Source organism: Elgaria multicarinata, chromosome 23, assembly GCF_023053635.1.
Source record: "Elgaria multicarinata webbii isolate HBS135686 ecotype San Diego chromosome 23, rElgMul1.1.pri, whole genome shotgun sequence".
Classification (NCBI taxonomy): Eukaryota; Metazoa; Chordata; class Lepidosauria; order Squamata; family Anguidae; genus Elgaria; species Elgaria multicarinata.
This window is the reverse complement of record NC_086193.1, coordinates 10,915,059-10,932,521: the sequence shown is the minus strand read 5'-3', so window position 1 is coordinate 10,932,521 and position 17,463 is coordinate 10,915,059. Positions and strand designations below refer to the sequence as shown.

The 17,463-nt window shown below is 49.7% G+C and overlaps 1 protein-coding gene across 4 annotated transcripts in view; it reads left to right on the top strand.

The window, feature by feature from the left end:
* The window catches only part of MYO9B (myosin IXB), a 62,448-nt gene that overhangs the window by 3,056 nt on the left and 41,929 nt on the right, over positions 1 to 17,463 (top strand). For 3 of the 4 annotated variants that reach the window (XM_063147109.1, XM_063147108.1, XM_063147107.1), the window contains exon 1: positions 11,778 to 12,739. In XM_063147109.1, coding sequence (XP_063003179.1) covers positions 11,864 to 12,739 — 876 coding nt within the window. In that variant the 5' untranslated portion in view covers positions 11,778 to 11,863. Of the gene's footprint in view, positions 1 to 11,777; positions 12,740 to 17,463 lie in introns of those variants that run through there. The other variant, XM_063147106.1, reaches the window with a different exon arrangement.

Sequence of the window (17,463 nt, the reverse complement as noted above, 5' to 3'; positions counted from 1 at the left end):
GCGAATTAAATAAAGTAATAAACACGGCCCACCTGATGCCTCAAATTGAGGGAAATGCACCTTTGCCCACGTGTGGGCAGGTACAGCCAGAAACAATTATTGTGTGGCCGCCTTTTTCTTTTTCGTTTAAAGTTCCTCCATATTTTGTCTCATGCTTCAAGATCTTCCTCCTTTCACCCACCCCTTTCTCGATTCTGCCTTTGACTGCAGAAGTGTTTATCCTTGTGTGGGACAAAAGTAGGGATTGACGTTGGCGTGAGCCCCTTTCCCTGTCGGCACGTCTGAGGCCTCCTCCTCCCTTCCCCGCACCACCACCCTCCTCCCCGGGCTCGGTGTAGGCCCCTCCAGGTCTCGAGATCCTCCGAGGCTCCCTTCTCTCGCCGCGAGCAAGAGCAACCCCCCCCCCCAGCGTTGCTCAGCTGCAGATGTTCTTGATAACTTCCTCTCCGTTCCAAATTGAGCCATGCGCCTTACTCTGCGTCTGGAGGAGGACTGGTTGACTAAACAAAGAGATCTTTTCTTCCCCCCCACCCCCTCCACGGGGCTGACTCGGTTCTTTTTTCCGTGCCGGCCAAACCGGCCTCTGCACGATGGGCTGTACGATTGGGTTGGCCTCCCCTTCAGGTCACGCCACCGAACCTAAAACACTTGTCTAGCTGAATAATTTAAAGGGAGTTAAACGCTGCCTGCTGAAAAGTGTGTCTATGAAAAAGAGACGCACATATCTGGTGGCTGAAACTTTAAACAGGCTGGGTTTTCTGATAAACAGTGATTCATGGATGAGAGGCTGGCTGAATAGTCAGGCCTGTGAATAAACTGTTTGACATGTGTTTATAACCCTCCAGATGACCGTCCTTTTATTTATTATTTAGTAGATTTATGCTCCCTTTTCCGACTAGAGTCCTCAAAGTGGCTTACGATATTTATAAAATACAAGAGATAACCGCAAGGACCACCAGATGCCCCCAAAACAAAACTGAATGGCTCAAGTGGTTTCTGCGGAGCAGGGATCCAACGTGTGATGTTGGGTTCTGCTTCTTACAGGGCAGCTAATGTTCTCTCGGCTTGCTCCTGTCGATGTCAGTTATTGACCTGGTTTGCCCCTGAGACCGATTCATGGGTTATTTAACCAATAAATTGTAGTTTAACTCTGTATAGTATAATCTTTAAGCACCCACAGTGCCCTTGTTCAGATGTCATGCTCACAGCCTATGAAAAGGGTGATCCTAGCTTGTTGATAGAAGGTGGAACTGAAGAGTATGCTGGAGGCACTGCGCTCGCTCCCGCTTGCGTCTGACAACACATGGGTTAAACAGCCCATGGATTGTCATCACGGGTGAACTGGGTCATTGTGTTTCACTCTGAGTGGGGAGGGGACAGATCTTAAAACTTTGGTTGCTTCCTATTTCACACATAATGCTAACCCATGATTTATGTTAACCAAAGACCAGCCAAAAAGAGAACCCATGGTTTGTTGTTGGGTTGTTTAAACCATGCATTATCATTATGTGTGAACCCAGAACTGTGAGTTGATCATGGGCTGTTTGTCCAGACTGCAGAGACAGGCAAGGGTAGTAAACAACCCAGATCTCTTCATGCCAGTACTACAAAGGCATTTAGGATCCAGGGAGGGAGCAGGTGAAGGAGAAGAGATACAAAGAACCCAGGGGTTGAGAAAATAAACCATGGTTTGTTCGATTGTCTGTAACAAACCATGGGTTAAAATAATAATAGTAATATGTGGAAACCAGGTCTAGATGTGCAGTTAACCAAATTTAAGAGACTGGGGCTTAGTTGAGGGACCAAAGGTTATTTAACCCTCCAATAACCCACAAAGACTGGGTTCAGACAACATGGCACCTGGCATGAACCACAGCTCATTGTGGGTTAATTAACCCAGGATGAGCCAGCTGTATCATGCAAACTGGGTCTCTCTCCTTCTCCTTGCTTCAGTTCAGTTCTGACAAAGGATGTCTGTGATGACGCATTTAGAAACTGAATCACTCACTCTCCCAGGCTCAGTTTGCAGACTGGGGCACATGTACACACACACACATGTTCAATCAGCATCTGTGCAGATGTTGTGTCTGGGGTGATACGTATTTGTACGCCTTTATATCTACCCTTGGCATTGACGCTCCAGTGTTTGCACAAGGATTAGCAAATCCTCATTGTTTTTTTGTTGGGTTTTTTTTACTTCCCCTTCATTCATGTTGACCTCTTCTCTTGTAAGTGTGCAAAGCCCTGTTCTCTAATGCTGTCAAATGCCTCTTTGGTAATGAAATGGAGCGTGGAGGCACGGATTTAGCTGCGCTACTGTAGTCGTACAATGGCAGGCTGGTGACATAATACAGCTCTCAGACAAAAGTGACAAACTGTGTTTCAAAAGGAAAATTCTTAAATATTTAGGCCTAGGTCTGTGGTAGTTTTTCTCGAGCTGGTGCTCTCCAGATGTGTTGGACTACAACTCCCAGCATCCTCCGTCATAGCCAAACACATCTAGTGGGCCCCAGCTTGGGAGGGCCTGGTCTACGGTTTTGAACTGTGTGTGTGCGTACATGCATGAGTTCATTTAATGTTGTCTTACAATGGCGTAAATTCTGCCAGAGCTGAAAGACGTCTCTTTTTGGAAAAGGCAAAAATGGCATTAAGTTGTCAAACTTTTTATGGTGTTGGAGTTGGAGGTATATATAGTCACTCAAAATATTTAGCATTTTTGCTACTTTTTTTCCAAACGGTATTTTATGTACATATTTAGACTCCACTTTTCCATGTTGATGTTCCAAACAGTTTCCAAACAGCACAATAAAAACGAAGCATGCGCAAATCAAATATCGTAAATCAGTGTCAGCAAAAGAGATTTAAATGTCTTGAATGTTTGAAATGTGAAGTAATTCGTATCCTAATAATTAGCAGTTAACACCATGCCTTTCAGCCATTGAAATGTGCCATATAACTGCTACTCACTAGAAAGATTTGCATTTCAAGCATTTATTTATTTTGGAAAATTTCTATACTGCTTTTCATTTCAAAACCGCAACAAACCAAAGTGATTTACAAGATAAAATCACGATAAAGCCAAACCGTAAAACAATAAAGCAGTGATAAAACAATTAATATCTCATTATGATAACCAGGGATAGCAGACAATGGTAGCAGTCAGGGAAACCCCTGGGCAAACAGATGTGTTTTTAAGTTGTCCACAGAAATGCTTCAGGCTAGGAGCCTGCCTGATTTCAATGGGGCGACCATTCCACATGGCGGGTGCCACAACTGAGAAGGCCTTCCTCTGCACCATGGTCAGGTGAGCTTCAGTGTAGGCTGCAGTATGGCCAGCAGGGCCCTCCCCTCAGAATGGAAGGACTGGGGCAGCCTATACAGGAGAAGGCGATCTCTCAGATAACCTGGTCCTGGGCTGTTTAGGTCTTTATCAGCCAGCAACAGCACCATGAACATGGCCCAGTAGCTAATTGGGCAGGGACTGTCAAGAAATACTTTTGTAAGCCGCCATGAGAGCCTTTTTTGGCTGAATGGCGGCATAAAAATGCTTAAATAAATAAATAATTGGCAGCCGGTGCAGAGCTTTCAGCAGAGGAGTCCTATGTGCGCGGTAAGAAGCTCCACTGAATTTATCTAGCTGCTGCATTCTACACCAGCCGCCATTTTCAAACCAGTCTCAAGGGCAGCCCCACATAAAGCACATGACAGTAGTCCAACCGTGAGGTTACCAGTGCATTGGTCACTGTGGCCAAGCTATCCCTGTCCAGGAATGGTCATAAGCTGTCACACCAGCCGAAGCCTCAAGTGACAGAGAGGAGTCCAAGAGCATTCCCTAAACTGTGCACCTATCCCTGTAAGGGGCAGGGGGCGTCCCCATCCAGAACAGGTAAACCACCCAGCTCCTGAATCCGGGAACCGCCCACCTCTTGTCTTACCAGGCTTCCGTTTCAGTGGGCTGGCTCTCGTCCAGCCCACCGCTGCATCCAGGCACCGGTCCGGGTTGTTCACGGTTACACCTGACTCGGACGGAGGAACAGAGCTGGCTGTCCTCCGCGTGGTGATGACAGTTGGGACCGCACCTGATGGCTTCCTAAGGATGTTAAGCAGCACTAGCGACCAGGTTGTGCTATGTTGAATGCCACAGCACAATTGTCGGGGGGTGGGGGGCTAAAGCAGAACACCCCAGTGCAGTAACGGAACCACTGCAACGCTGCACCCCCTAATCTGGTCTCACGAAGCCACTCCAGGAGACGGCCACGCTGCTAAGAGATCAAGGGAAACAAACAGAACTCCCTCTGTCCCTCAAAGGTGCTTCACGTCTTATCAGCCTTTACAACAACCTTGTGAAGTAGGCCAGTACTAGATCATATGAAGCCGCCTTGAACTGAGCCAGAACATTGGTGTTGTCCATCCCATTCCCCCCCTCTCCCGGGGCTCCGTGCTAGTGATTCCAGCTTGTTGGCTTTAACTTTCAGCGCTCCCCTGACCCATATTCTTTGCCAGAGGCCCCTTTCCCAACTAATGGCACTAGAGAGCCTTTTTAACGGGAGATTGATCCTGCAAAGAATAATTTCTCCCACCAATCTACGGAGGAGCGGCTGTGGTTGAGGAAATGCCGCAGCCTGCCCTACACGGACATTGCTGAGATGGGATTCGAACGGGGGGCTTTCCTAGCCACCCAGCTGTGCCAGCTTTCCTTATTAGCCGGCTGTCAGAGACTAGGAGAAACCTTTCTCCCACACAAGCTGAGGTGGAGCATTATGTGGTCCGAACTTCAGCTGTTTTGCTTTGGCTGCCTGCACCCTCCCCTTAGCAGTGCGCTAAGGGGAGGGCCGTAGGTCAGTGGCAGAGTCCTGGCTGTCCACGCAGAAGGTCCAGGGTTCGATTCCCAGCAGCTCCAGGCAAGGCGGGGAAAAGATTTCAGTGCTCTGTAGACATCGCTGAGCTAGACAGGCCAATACCCTGATTCAAGGTCAGACCACTTCCTGAATTTGCAGCAGCTATGACTCTGTGGGGTTTTTAGTGTTCTGGGGAATTCTTTTCCCTGCTGCCTTTTGGGGCTTTTTTTCCCCCCCCATAGATTTGGCATCTATGTTCTCACTAGGCCTCTGGAGCCTGTATCAGTATACAGCTTACCAATAACTGTGTATTTGTGCTGAGTGAGTTGTTTGAATGCTGTTGCTTCTGTGAAAATCCTCCCTTCTCCAGGAAGGAAAAAAAAAAGACCCCCCAGTACAGAAATATGGGGCAAAAATGGAGAGAGCTAAAACGTTCAGGCAGTCATGTCATTCCTCTTTCCCTACCTCCTTCCCCCCCTTCCTGCACAATTTTGTTGTAATGGTAGCTTTCCCTTTTTAGCTCTGGCATGATTCACTAGTTAAACATTCAGCTTAAAATTACGGGTTTCTGTTGACTAAACCGCTGTTTCAGATGGATTGAGGGTGGGCGGGGGGACAGGCGCTCCGCCGTGTCTTCCAGTAGCCGTGAGATACGAAGGTAAGGGGTTCTCTTTGCGCTTTCCTAGTTCCCTGGGGGACAGTGAGATTCCTCGAACAGGCTGAGCAGAGCTGCAGCTTCAACTTTGAGCCTACGCAAGAACTGGTTTGGAACTGGTTGTTGGTTTTTATTTATTTTTTTGGTTGAAATTGGCCAGAGGGCTCTATACATAAAGGGAGAAGTCAATAATCGGCTCTTGCAAATTTCCAAACCAGATCTACACTGGTCTACATCTTTAGTGCAATCTTTTTCATTCCCTTCCCACCCTGCAGCGATTCTAAGATCTTTCCTCACTGCTGTTAGAAGCAGTGAACCAGTGATCTCAGCAGCCCCTGGGCTGTTTGGGGATCACTGCATCACGATCGCTCTGTGTGTGTGTGTGTTTTAGTTAAAGCCTCTTGCTGCAGCAACCTGACTGGGATTCCTGTATAGCCGTGCCGGAAAGAGGGTGGGTCTCCCTGGGACATGGCCCATGGGCCCCCCATCCCTGCTTTATGGGGTAGCCACTTTTCTGCTTCTTCCGTAGCTGAAATGGCTGCTATTTTCCCCAACGAAGCGGCCCTCCCTTGGCAAACAACGCTTGCTTGTGGCACTGAGTTGGAAGGAACGGTCACTTTAGCTGTAGCCCACACGCATGCACACGGCCAGAGAGAGGGGGGGGCATTGGCCGGGAAAGCTTTCCTCCTCTTCGTTGCAGATCTCAGAAGGGCGGAGATCCCACCGTTCCCCTTCGAAGCTGCTGCAGCGGCGGCGGCAGCGTGGGTTTAGCTGAGGGAGTGGGCCTTGTATTCCCAAGGAAGGAAGGACCTCTTCAAATATCTGCCTGCCTTGAAAGTGGCCAGTTATAAGACGGCTCAGACATGCATAGAAAGCCACTTGCTTAATTCTTTATTTCTCCTTAAATAGATGCATTTAGTGGCTGCGTTGCAGCCGGTACATTCCACCAAAGCCTACCACCAGGGAGATGAGGGTTCAAATGCTTGGCCAGGTGACCTCGGGCCATTTAGTACCTCACAAGGTTGTGGTGAGGATAAAATGGGTAGGAGAGTAGCAAGAATGTTACCTATTTCCCAGAGTTCCTTAGAAGGAAGGTGAGATAGGAATGTAAGTAATAACACTGATAAATGGAATTTCCTAGTCCATAGGCAGTATACCTCTAAATACCAGGTGGGATAGATGGACCTGGTCCAGCAGAGCTGCTTATATATTATTGTGAGAGTATTAGAACTTCTGCTCCTTCATTATTTTATCTTTCTGAGGTTTTTGGCCAAGATGGATTCATGGAACATCCGTGATCAGGGGCAGTTTACTCTGCGTACCACATGCTTAGAAGGAAAAAGCATAGGACGGTCTGCTTTCCCCCGGCCACGGAAAACCAGTCAAGAGAGCCGTTTGTGGCTGCCAAAGAGAGTTCTCGCTCTAATGGATCTCTGAGGAAAAATCCCTGAGCAGTCAGTGAAAACCGTCTCTTTAATGCTGGGTCTCGGCCAATTAGGGCTCTTTTCCATCAGTGACATTCAGAGTTTCTGGATGTGGAATAAAACCTTTGATTTTCTTGTTTTACCCCGCTAGGACTTCCCTTCCTTTTATCTCTTTCTCCTCCCCTAGCGTCTCTCCACCGTGATCCGGCACTGCATCAAATCATGACTCACCCATGGGCTGGCTAGGGGAAGCTGGAAGTTGTAGTCCACTGCATCTGGAGGGCACAAGTGTTGGAGAAGGTTGTTTTAGGGTGCCTCCCACCCACTCTCTCCCTAAAAAAGCTCTAGTTCTGGATGTGTTCCAAATTTGCAGAGCAAAGTGGCTGTCCATCCTTGGTTTGGAGTGAGGTGCAGAGAGGAATTATCCACCTGGTTTTCATGCCCAGGTACACAACAACCTCTGTCCACACACATCGTTACTTCCAGTGTTTGCTCTTTGCGAGCTGAAGATGGTGGAGAAGACCTTCGCCTTTTCTCTGAACCTGTTTGATGGCTTTGCTACTAAAACGGGCCGTGATCGAAAAGCACTCCGTTGGTGCCTTGTTTTGTTATAAAGGCAACAGTAGGGCAACACCTTCATTAGGACCAACTTAAAATGTTGAAAAGTGAGCAAGCTTTTGTGTTCATGGCTGGCTTGCGGCCTTGACCTTTCTGTTAGGCCTCATGAAGGTGTTACCCTACTATTTCTTTTCTAATGGAGTGACATGGCTACCTGCAGTTCTTGTCTGTTGTTTATTTGTTCGTTCGCTTCCGACTCTTTGTGACTTCGTGGACCAGCCCACGCCAGAGCTTTCTGTCGGCTGTCCCCACCCCTAGCTCCCCCAAGGTCGAGTCTGTCACCTCCAGAATATCATCCATCCATCTTGCCCTTGGTCGGCCCCTCTTCCTTTTGCCTTCCACTTTCCCTAGCATCAGCCTCTTCTCCAGGGTATCCTGTCTTCTCATTATGTGGCCAAAGTACTTCAGTTTTGCCTTTAGTATCATTCCCTCAAGTGAGCAGTCTGGCTTTATTTCTTGGAGTATGGACTGGTTTGATCTTCTTGCAGTCCACGGCACTCTCAGAATTTTCCTCCAACACCACAGTTCAAAAGCATCTATCTTCCTTCGCTCAGCCTTCCTTATGGTCCAGCTCTTGCAGCCATAGGTTACTACGGGGAATACCATTGCTTTAACTATGCGGACCTTTATTGTAAGTGTGATGTCTCTGCTCTTAACTATTTTATCGAGATTTGTCATTGCTCTCCTCCCAAGAAGTAAACGTCTTCTAATTTCCCGGCTGCAGTCAGCGTCTGCAGTAATCTTTGCGCCCAAAAATACAAAGTCTGTCACTGCCTCCACGTTTTCTCCCTCTGTTTGCCAGTTATCAATCAAGCTGGTTGTCATAATCTTGGTTTTTTTTTGAGGTTTAACTGCAACCCAGCTTTTGCACTTTCTTCTTTCACCTTCGTCATAAGGCTCCTCAGAGCCTCCTCGCTTTCAGCCATCAAAGTAGTATCGCCTGCATATCTGAGATTGTTAATGTTTCTTCCTGCGATTTTAACTCCAACCTTGGATTCATCAAGCCCAGCACGTCGCATGATGTGTTCTGCGTACAAGTTGAATAGGTAGGGTGAGAGTATACAACCCTGCAGTACTCCTTTCCCAATCTTAAACCAGTCTGTTGTTCCGTGGTCTGTTCTTACCGTTGCTACTTGATCGTTATACAGATTCCTCAGGAGGCAGACAAGAGGACTTGGTATCCCCATACCACCAAGAACTTGCCACAGTTTGTTATGATCCACACAGTTAATGGAGTTAATGGTGATCCCTCAGCCTGGATCTTTCTCTCCACTTCCCTTCTGGCTTGGCTTTGATATGCCAAGCTGTTTGCTGTCTTAGGACTAGCATTTGAAGAACATCTTTTGAAGTGTGCAGTTGCCGACTAGGCCCTGGGTTATCAGCAAGTCTGTTTTCCTTCATGGCTAAGAATACCCTCGGGGGCAAGCGCTCCCTGCTGATAGGCTGACAGATGGGAGTTTTTTGTGTGTGGTGCACGGAAACCTTGTTAGTGGCTGGCTGGCTTTGAAGGCGTTCCTCATCTTCACCCTATGTCTTTGTTCTTCTGGATTTGACTAAGGACCATTAGGGTTGCAGCTGCGCCTCCCCAAAGAATGGCAAGACACCTCCAGACCTGGCCGCGCTCATTTGTCGTCCTCTTGCACATGGCTGGAAGCCTCCCTCTCTCAATTTGGAAAGTTCCCGTCTTTGCAGTATAGACTCAGCCAGAACTTCACAAAGGCGTCCCCAATTCAAGGCAGGCTGTGAGTTATGCCCAGTTCTTCCAGAATTTCCTTGCCACATGCTCTGGGCTCAGCCCTTCCAGCACATCTCATTTCTGGAAAACTTGATAACATCCCTCTTTCCCCACCCCATCACTCTGCATATGCCCGTTTTGGGTTTTTTGTTTTTTGTTTTTTAAATGACTTTTAAATAAAACAGCCTTCCGCTATCCCCGTTTATACATGGCTGCTGCTGGTAAAACGTTTGTTGTACGTGGTTGTTTTTTAAAGGGGTGTGTGTGATAAGCTGCACTTTTGGGGGTGGGGGTAGGCTGTCATGTTTGCATTGATGTGAGTTTTCCAGATTTTTTTTTTAATTGGGAAGTTTTCCAGGGGGTGGGATCTGTTGACCTAAATTCATGGAGATCTGATTTGAGACTAAAATAAATGAAGAGTCTTGTAGCGCCTTAGAAAAACTTAACAAACTTACTATGGCATAAGCTTTCCAACAGACAGAGGGGTGAGGTGAATGTGATCAGTTAGGTCAGAGGGGTATTGAAATGCAGAAAGTACAGAAAGGAGCTGTGTGAGGGTTGTCCTGAACCATTTCAGAGAGGTTCCTGGAGGCAGCTGAGATTAGAGCTACCTGTTGGTTAAGGTCGATGTTAAGATCATAAAAGGCGCTCTCCTGCATCCAGTCCAGCATCCTGTCTCCAGCGCTGGACAGCCAGATATTTGTTTTGTCTCCAGGAAACTCACAAATAGGGCGTGGAGGCTGTGGCCCTCTGTCTTGCCTGTCCCCTGAAGATGCCTTCTCCTCTTTTCAAGTTGTATAAGCCCCAGGCCACTGGAATGGCGGCGGGTCGCTCAGGATTCTTGGCCTCCATGGCTAACAGAAGTCCTCTGTCCGGGCCCTCGGCGTCCCGCTAATTACAACCATTGGCAAGGTTGGGCAGGGGTGCCTGTAACAATGTTTTTTGCCGGCTACTAACTTCCGTGGCTTCACCACCTCTCTCCTGTTCTCTAGTGAGGCTTTAAAATCCTCTCCAGGTGACCAGAGAGAAAGATAGAGAGAGGCTTTCGTAAATATGAGCAAGCAGTCTAACGCTGGCCGCCCTCACCTTGTGAGTTGTGTGGGTTTCCTTGCCCTCGTGTATTACCTTGGGGATTGCTCTCCTCCTTCTCTGCCTGGCTTCTGTTGCTCAGCTCACGTCTCAAGTATATCCTGTCTGTCCAGGGCTGGCTTGTCTGGGGGTGGGGGGCGGAGGGATGGACACACAAGCCCTTTTGTGCAAGCGCTGGTCTCCGGTCCTTGGGGTGTGAATCCACAGGACCTGTCTTCGGCTGACTCTCCACCAGAGTTTTCTGAAACAGAGGGGAATCCCCAAGGCTGAGCAGAAAGAGGCGAAAGTGGGTATAGGATCTGCGATGTCCTCTGTCGTTAGCGGAGAGATAACATGTGCCGGGGTGGGGGAATTTGAATGAAGGCTCTTACTCTTCCGAAACACAAAGACACTTGTCCTCAGGGTGCAGTTGGGGGCCGACACAGTTGGGGGCTGGTGATTCCTAGTGAAATGACCTCTGAGCTGCCTTGCTCTGCCCTGCTGGTCAACTCCAGCACGTAGCATTGCATAGAGGAACTGCCCTTCCTCAGTAGTCTTGCAGAAACTGTTTGTGGGATCAGAGAGGCGGACTTCGATCGCAGGATTGAACCCATCCCTGATTGGATGGCATCTTTGGAGCCCTCCATTCCCATCAGTCATGCTAAAATGGGAACATCCAGCAAGGAGTCCCTGCCTGAACGTGTTACTCTTTCAACTTTGCGCTTCTAATCCTTGCTCCTAAAACTCTGCCTCCTCGCCCCCCTTCTGTCTCATCTGCGGTCTCTGGTCTTTGGCTTCTCACCACCTTCTCTCCGTGCGAACCCGTTTATTTATTTATTTATTACATTTCTATACAGCCCAATAGCCGGAGCTCTCTGGGCGGTTCACAAAAATTAAAAACATTCAAAGTATAAAACAACAGTATAAAACCATCGTATAAAATACAATATAAAAGCTCAACCAGATAAAAACAGCAGCAATGCAAAATTACGAATTTAAAACACCAAGTTAAAATTTATTTATAGACTGTTAAAATGCTGGGAGAATAAAAAGGTCTTCACCTGGCGTCTAAAAGCATATAATGTAGGTGCCAAGCGAACCTCCTTCGGGAACTCATTCCATAGCCGGGGTGCCACAGCAGAGAAGGCCCTGCTCCTGGTATCCACCTGCCTCACTTCCTTTGGCAGGGGCTCACGGAGAAGGACCCCTGAGGATGACCTTAGGGTCCAGGCAGGTACATATGGGAGGAGGCGTTCCTTCAGATAGCCTGGCCCCAAGCCGTTTAGGGCTTTGAATGTTAGTACCAGCACTTTGAATCGGGCCCGGACCTGGACTGGCAGCCAATGCAGCTGGAAAAGGACTGGCGTGATGTGGCCTCGTTGGCCAGTTTGCGTCTCCGCTCTCTGCTGCTGCTGCTGCAGCGTCCCAAGCAGGCTGCGTCTCTGATCCTTTCCTTCCTTGCTTCCAGACAGCCAGCGCAGCGCAGCGAGCCGGGGCGGTATGCCGAGGCAGGGCATGTGCCAGGATGAGTTCAGAAGACGCCGGCGGCAGCACCACCCCGTGCCCGGAGCATGCAGCCTACGCGCTTCACGTTTACCCCCAGCTGTCGGCGGAGAGCGCCTCCTGCTGCAGGGTCACGGCCACTAAGGACGCCTCTGCCGCCGACGTCATCAAGGATGCGGTCGGCTCCTTGAAGCTGGACGCCTCTAAGCATTACGTGCTCGTGGAGGTGAAGGAGTCGGGAGGGGAGGAGTGGGTGCTGGACGGGAACGATGCCCCTGTCCACCGCGTCCTGCTGTGGCCGCGCCGGGCCCAGGACGAGCACCCTCAGCAGGACGGCTACTACTTCCTTTTGCAAGAGCGGAATGCGGACGGGACCATCAAGTACGTGCGCGCGCAGCGGGCCTCCGAGGAGGAGGCCGCGGAGCAGCAGCAGCAGGAGGAGGAGGAGGCGGCGCGGCGGCTGGTCGAGCGGGGCTTCCTTCCCTGGCAGCAGGAGGACTTCAACGACCTCTGCAACCTCCCCAACCTGACGGAGACCACTTTGCTGGCGAACCTGCGCCAGCGCTTCCTGAAGCAGAAGATCTACACCTACGCGGGCAGCATCCTCATCGCTCTCAACCCCTTCAAGTTCCTGCCCATCTACAACCCCAAGTACGTCCAGATGTACGAGGGCCACCAGCTGGGCAAGTTGGAGCCCCACATCTTCGCCATCGCCGACGTGGCCTACCACGCCATGCTGAAGAAGCGCGTCAACCAGTGCATCGTCATTTCGGGGGAGAGCGGCTCCGGGAAGACGCAGAGCACCAACTTCTTGATCCACTGCCTCACTGCCCTGAGCCAGAAGGGTTATGCCAGCGGAGTGGAGAGGACCATTTTGGGAGCTGGACCCGTGCTGGAGGTAACAAAATTACTCTATCTATCTATCTATCTATCTATCTATCTATTTCCCCCCCATCTGGCTGGCCCATTCTTAACTGGAGGAGTTCAGGATGCCTTCCGGGTGTGAGTTTTTTAAACTCCGTGCTGTTTTGAGGTTTTGGACCGCCCTGTGGAAGGAAGCGATTAAACGCGGCCCTTCCCTTCATCGCTTGCCCTGTGTTGTTTTCTGCGCGAGATTCCCGGGACCTTCTCGAAAATAGCCTCTTCCTCTCTCTCTCTTTTATTTTATAAACGGCTGCTTTGGCTTTCAACGGTCTCGCCTTATTTAGTCATATTTGGCAGCACTAGCTTTCGCCGCTGAAGATAAAGAAACAGGGGAAAGAAGGGGGGCGGTGTGGGATTTTGCCCTGGCCTTTGAGACCCGAGTAGAAACCGGCCTTCGTAGCTTAGCTCTACCGCACAAAGACGTGGCATGATCCGCAAGGCAGCGCCAGCCCCTGTCTTCGCAGGCTTCGGCCTTTTCCCATTTGGAGGGGCTCAGTGGAAGGGCCCAGTTCAACCCCCAGCCCTTCTCCAGGAAGGGCGAGGAAGGAATCCTTCCTGAAACCCTGGGGAGAGAGAGAGGGAGGGAAGCTGCTGCCAGTCTGTGTGGACACTACTGGGCTAGATGGATGGGGGTGGGGCTCAGGCTCAGTATACAGCAGCTGCCAATGTTCCAGTGTTCTGTCTTGTCCCGTGCTTGTTTCTGTTTCCTAACCATCAGCAAGCCAAGAGCCCTTTTCCTGCTCAGACAGGCTGGCCACAGAGCAAGTGAGCATCGCCCATTGCTCCTGCGTCCTTGCGGAGCCTCCTAGTGGCAAACACGGTCCCAGACCCAGCTATCAGTCAAGTGCAGCGAGGGGGCTGCTGCAGAAAAGGCCCTGCTTCATGTACCCAAACAACCTCGCCTCTCCCGTCGGTGGGGCGTACAGCAGGGCCATTGACAAAGCTCGCTTTCCACGCGACAAGCAGTTAAGGCAGGTCGGGGGAACCTCTTCCAGCCAGAGGGTTGAATTCCACTCCAGAGAAGCTCTTGGAAGTATTCTCTGATGGTGGATCGGGCTGAAGAGAAAGAGCGGCAGGGCGAATGACAAAAGGGTGGAGGCAAAATGCAAATAAATAATAACAATAAAAATACCTGCATCTTTCAGCTTAAAGCTCTTCCCGCCAGTAACGGAGGCTGAGGAGAGGCATTTCAGACTTTTAGAATGGGTGGAGTGCATGCACAGCTGGAAACCACCAATTTGGAAAGGGGGCGTGGCCATCTGGGTGCAGGGGTCCCCCCCCCCATAGATAAGGAATACTGGAGAAGGACCAGTGGGGAGCCTTAGCTCAGTTTGTGAGTAGAAGGTCTTGGGTTCGATCCCTGGCATCAGAGAACACTGGAAGCTAATAGGAGACTCCCTGAAGGGCTCAGACAGCCCTGGGCTGGGTGGATAACCAGTCTAAAGTGGCAGACGGCACTCACGTCCTGTAAGGTAGGTTAGGCTGAGGGATGGCGACTAGCCCAAGGCCACCCCGTAGGTTTCACGGCTTCAGTGGGTGCCTTAATTCAGGTCTCCCCTGCCCTCTTAGTCCACGCTCTAACCACTCCACCACACTATGATCAGAGGACTGAATGGTTGTTCTTTGAACCACCTGATTCAGGGCTCCCCACTTCCTTCATCGTTCTATCCTCGCTCTGCCTTTTTAGCTGAGTATTTTATTCAGCAGCCATTTCTGTTACCTTCGCCCAGCCTTTTCCGAACTCTCCACGTGGGTTGGATTACGACTCCCATAATTCCCAGCCGGACCAAAGCTTCCTGCAGAGAGAGATGCTTTCCCCCAGCCCACCTGTTTGCGGTCAATTTCATTGGGAACCCTCGATTTAACTAACAACCTACAGAGCTGCGGCCTCTTTTTCATGTCACAATGACTCCTGATTATAAACTGTGAGCTTGAATAGTAACATTATCGCCTCGAGAGAATCATGCCTTGCCTAGTAAGTTTGCAGCCAGGCTGAGGTTAGTGCTAGGTGCTTCTTGAATCTTGAGTTCAGCCTCTTGGCTGCAACACTGCAGCTGCATTCTTTTAAGGATCTCTGCTGCTGTGACAGTCAAATGTGGTTTGAAAAACACACACACACCCGTGCTCCTTTTCCCATTACTAAAAGGTTTCTATGCACCAGATTGCTCTTGGGGGTAGCAGGATGGTTCAGAGCAGGACGGCCGCTTCGAGGAAAGCAGAAGTGGGTTCTCGAGAGGCGTCCCACCTCTTCGAGTTTGCGCTTGTGGTTTCTAACCCAAAACAGGAAGGAGATCATTGTGGAGAGCCCCTCTTGGATCAGTCGATTACATGGCATTGGTTGCTGTAATTCATTCAGACCCTTCAGCGGGACGGGTGTGTGTGTGTGTGTGTGATAATGCTAGAACCCAACAAGATCACGCCATGAAGCTGATGGGTGGGAGATTCAGGGCAGATCGAAGGAAGGCTTCACACAGCGCAGAGTTGAACTGTGGAACTCACTTAGAATCATAGAATAGCAGAGTTGGAAGGGGCCTACAAGGCCAGCGAGTCCAACCCCCTGCTCAATGCAGGAATCCATGCTAAAGCCAATTCAATGCAGGAATCCACTTCTGCAAGATGTGATGGCCACCAACGTAGATGGCTTTAAAAGGGGGTTGGATAAATTCGTGGAGGAGAAGGCGATCACTGGCTAATAGTCATAGAATCATAGAACAGCAGAGTTGGAAGGGGCCTACAAGGCCATTGAGTCCAACCCCCTGCTCAATGCAGGAATCCACCCTAAAGCATCCCTGACAGAGGGTTGTCCAGCTGCCTCTAGTGTGGGAGAGCCCACAACCTCCCTAGGTAACTGGTTTCACTGTCGTACTGCTCTAACAGTCAGGAAATTTTTCCTGATGTCCAGCTGGAATCAGGCTTCCTTTAACTTGAGCCCGTTATTCCGTGTCCTGCACTCTAGGAGGATCGAGAAGAGATCCTGGCCCTCCTCTGTGGGACAACCTTTTAGGTCTTTGAAGCGTGCTGATGGCTAAGTGCAGCCTCCAATATCAGAGGCAGTAGGATTATTTGCACCCATTGCTGGGGAACATGGGTGGGAAGGCACTGTTGCACCATGCCCTGCTTGTGGGTCTTCCTTGGTCGACAGCTGGTTGGCCGCTGTGTGAACAGAGTGCTGGATTAGATGGACCCTCGGTCTGATCCAGCCGCAGGGCTCTTCTGTGCTTATCGGTGTGGTCTACTGTGTGAATGAGAAACAAAAGCCTGTCGGATGTCAGCATCCAGAGTGGAGATTCTTGAGTTGAAATTATTATTATTATTGGAGGCTGTATTCCAGTGGTGGGCAGGGCTGAAATACAAAAAAGCCACCAGCCTATTTCAGCTTAAAGCTCTTCTTCCCCATCACTAAGCTGTAGGAGAGGTATCTCAACCTTTTAGAATTGGGGTGGGGTGGGGGGAGGGATTGGAAAATCCTACTTGGACTGGCGGTGGCTGCCCGGGGGCCTTCGTCCCAGCCTTTGCTACCTGAGCGCCTTCTTCCCTACCTGAGGTTGCTTGGGATTTGACCCTCGGACCTTGTGCATTTAAAGAAGTTTCTCCCCCTCACTGAGCTATGGGCCTTCCCCTCCGTTGTTGTTGTTGTTGTTATTAAGGCAAGGCTTGTGAGGAAAGACTTGGAGGGGCTAAATATGCTTAACCCAAAGAAATGTAGTAAATAAAGTTATTATGGGATGTGGGGGATAGTGAATGGCACTAGCAGCTTTCAAATACTTAAATGTCAGAATGAAATGGGGGAAGACCACTTCCAGCCTCCGCATCGCGGAAGGTAAGATTTATTTGGAGGTACCACCTTTGAAGGTAATTCAAGGTGCTGGTTTTGACCTATAAAGCCTTACACGGCTTGGGACCTCAATACCTGATGGAACGCCTCTCCCAACGTGAATATACCCGGTCACTACGTTCAACATCTAAGGTCCTCCTCCGGGTGCCTACTCCGTGTGGCAACGAGGGATAGGGCCTTTTCGGTGGTGGCCCCCAGACTATGGAACGATCTCCCTGACGAGGCTCGCCTGGCGCCAACGCTACTATCTTTCCAGTGCCAGGATTAAGACTGTCCTCTTTGCCCAGGCATATGGCGGCACATCTTAATCCCCCGCATGTTTATTTTTAACGGTTTCTAATGCTTCATGTATGTATGTTCTGTGTTTTAGAATTTTAAATTTGGTATACTCGTTTTTATCTCAATTTTAGAATTTCTGTAAACCGCCCAGAGAGCTCTAGCTAAGGGGGCGGTATATAAGTGTAATAAATAAATAAATAAAATTTACACGAAGAAACGCGAGGCGGCTCCAGGAGCTGGCGGGCAGCGATTCCTTTCTTGGAGGGTTTCAAAGGAAGGGTTCAAACAAGGATGCTTTCAGAGCGGTGTATGTCTAATGGGGCTGTTGGTTTTTTTTGTTAGGTTTGCCCCAAATAAATTTCAGGCTGTTCCTATGACCGTAAACTTCCTGACTGTTAGAGCAGTACGACAATGGAACCAGTGACCTAGGGAGGTTGTGGGCTCTCCCACACTAGAGGCCTTCAAGAGGCAGCTGGACAACCATCCGTCAGGGATGCTTTATGGTGGATTCCTGCACTGAGCAGGGGGTTGGACTGGATGGCCTTGTAGGCCTCTTCCAACTCTGCTATTCTATGATTCTAAGA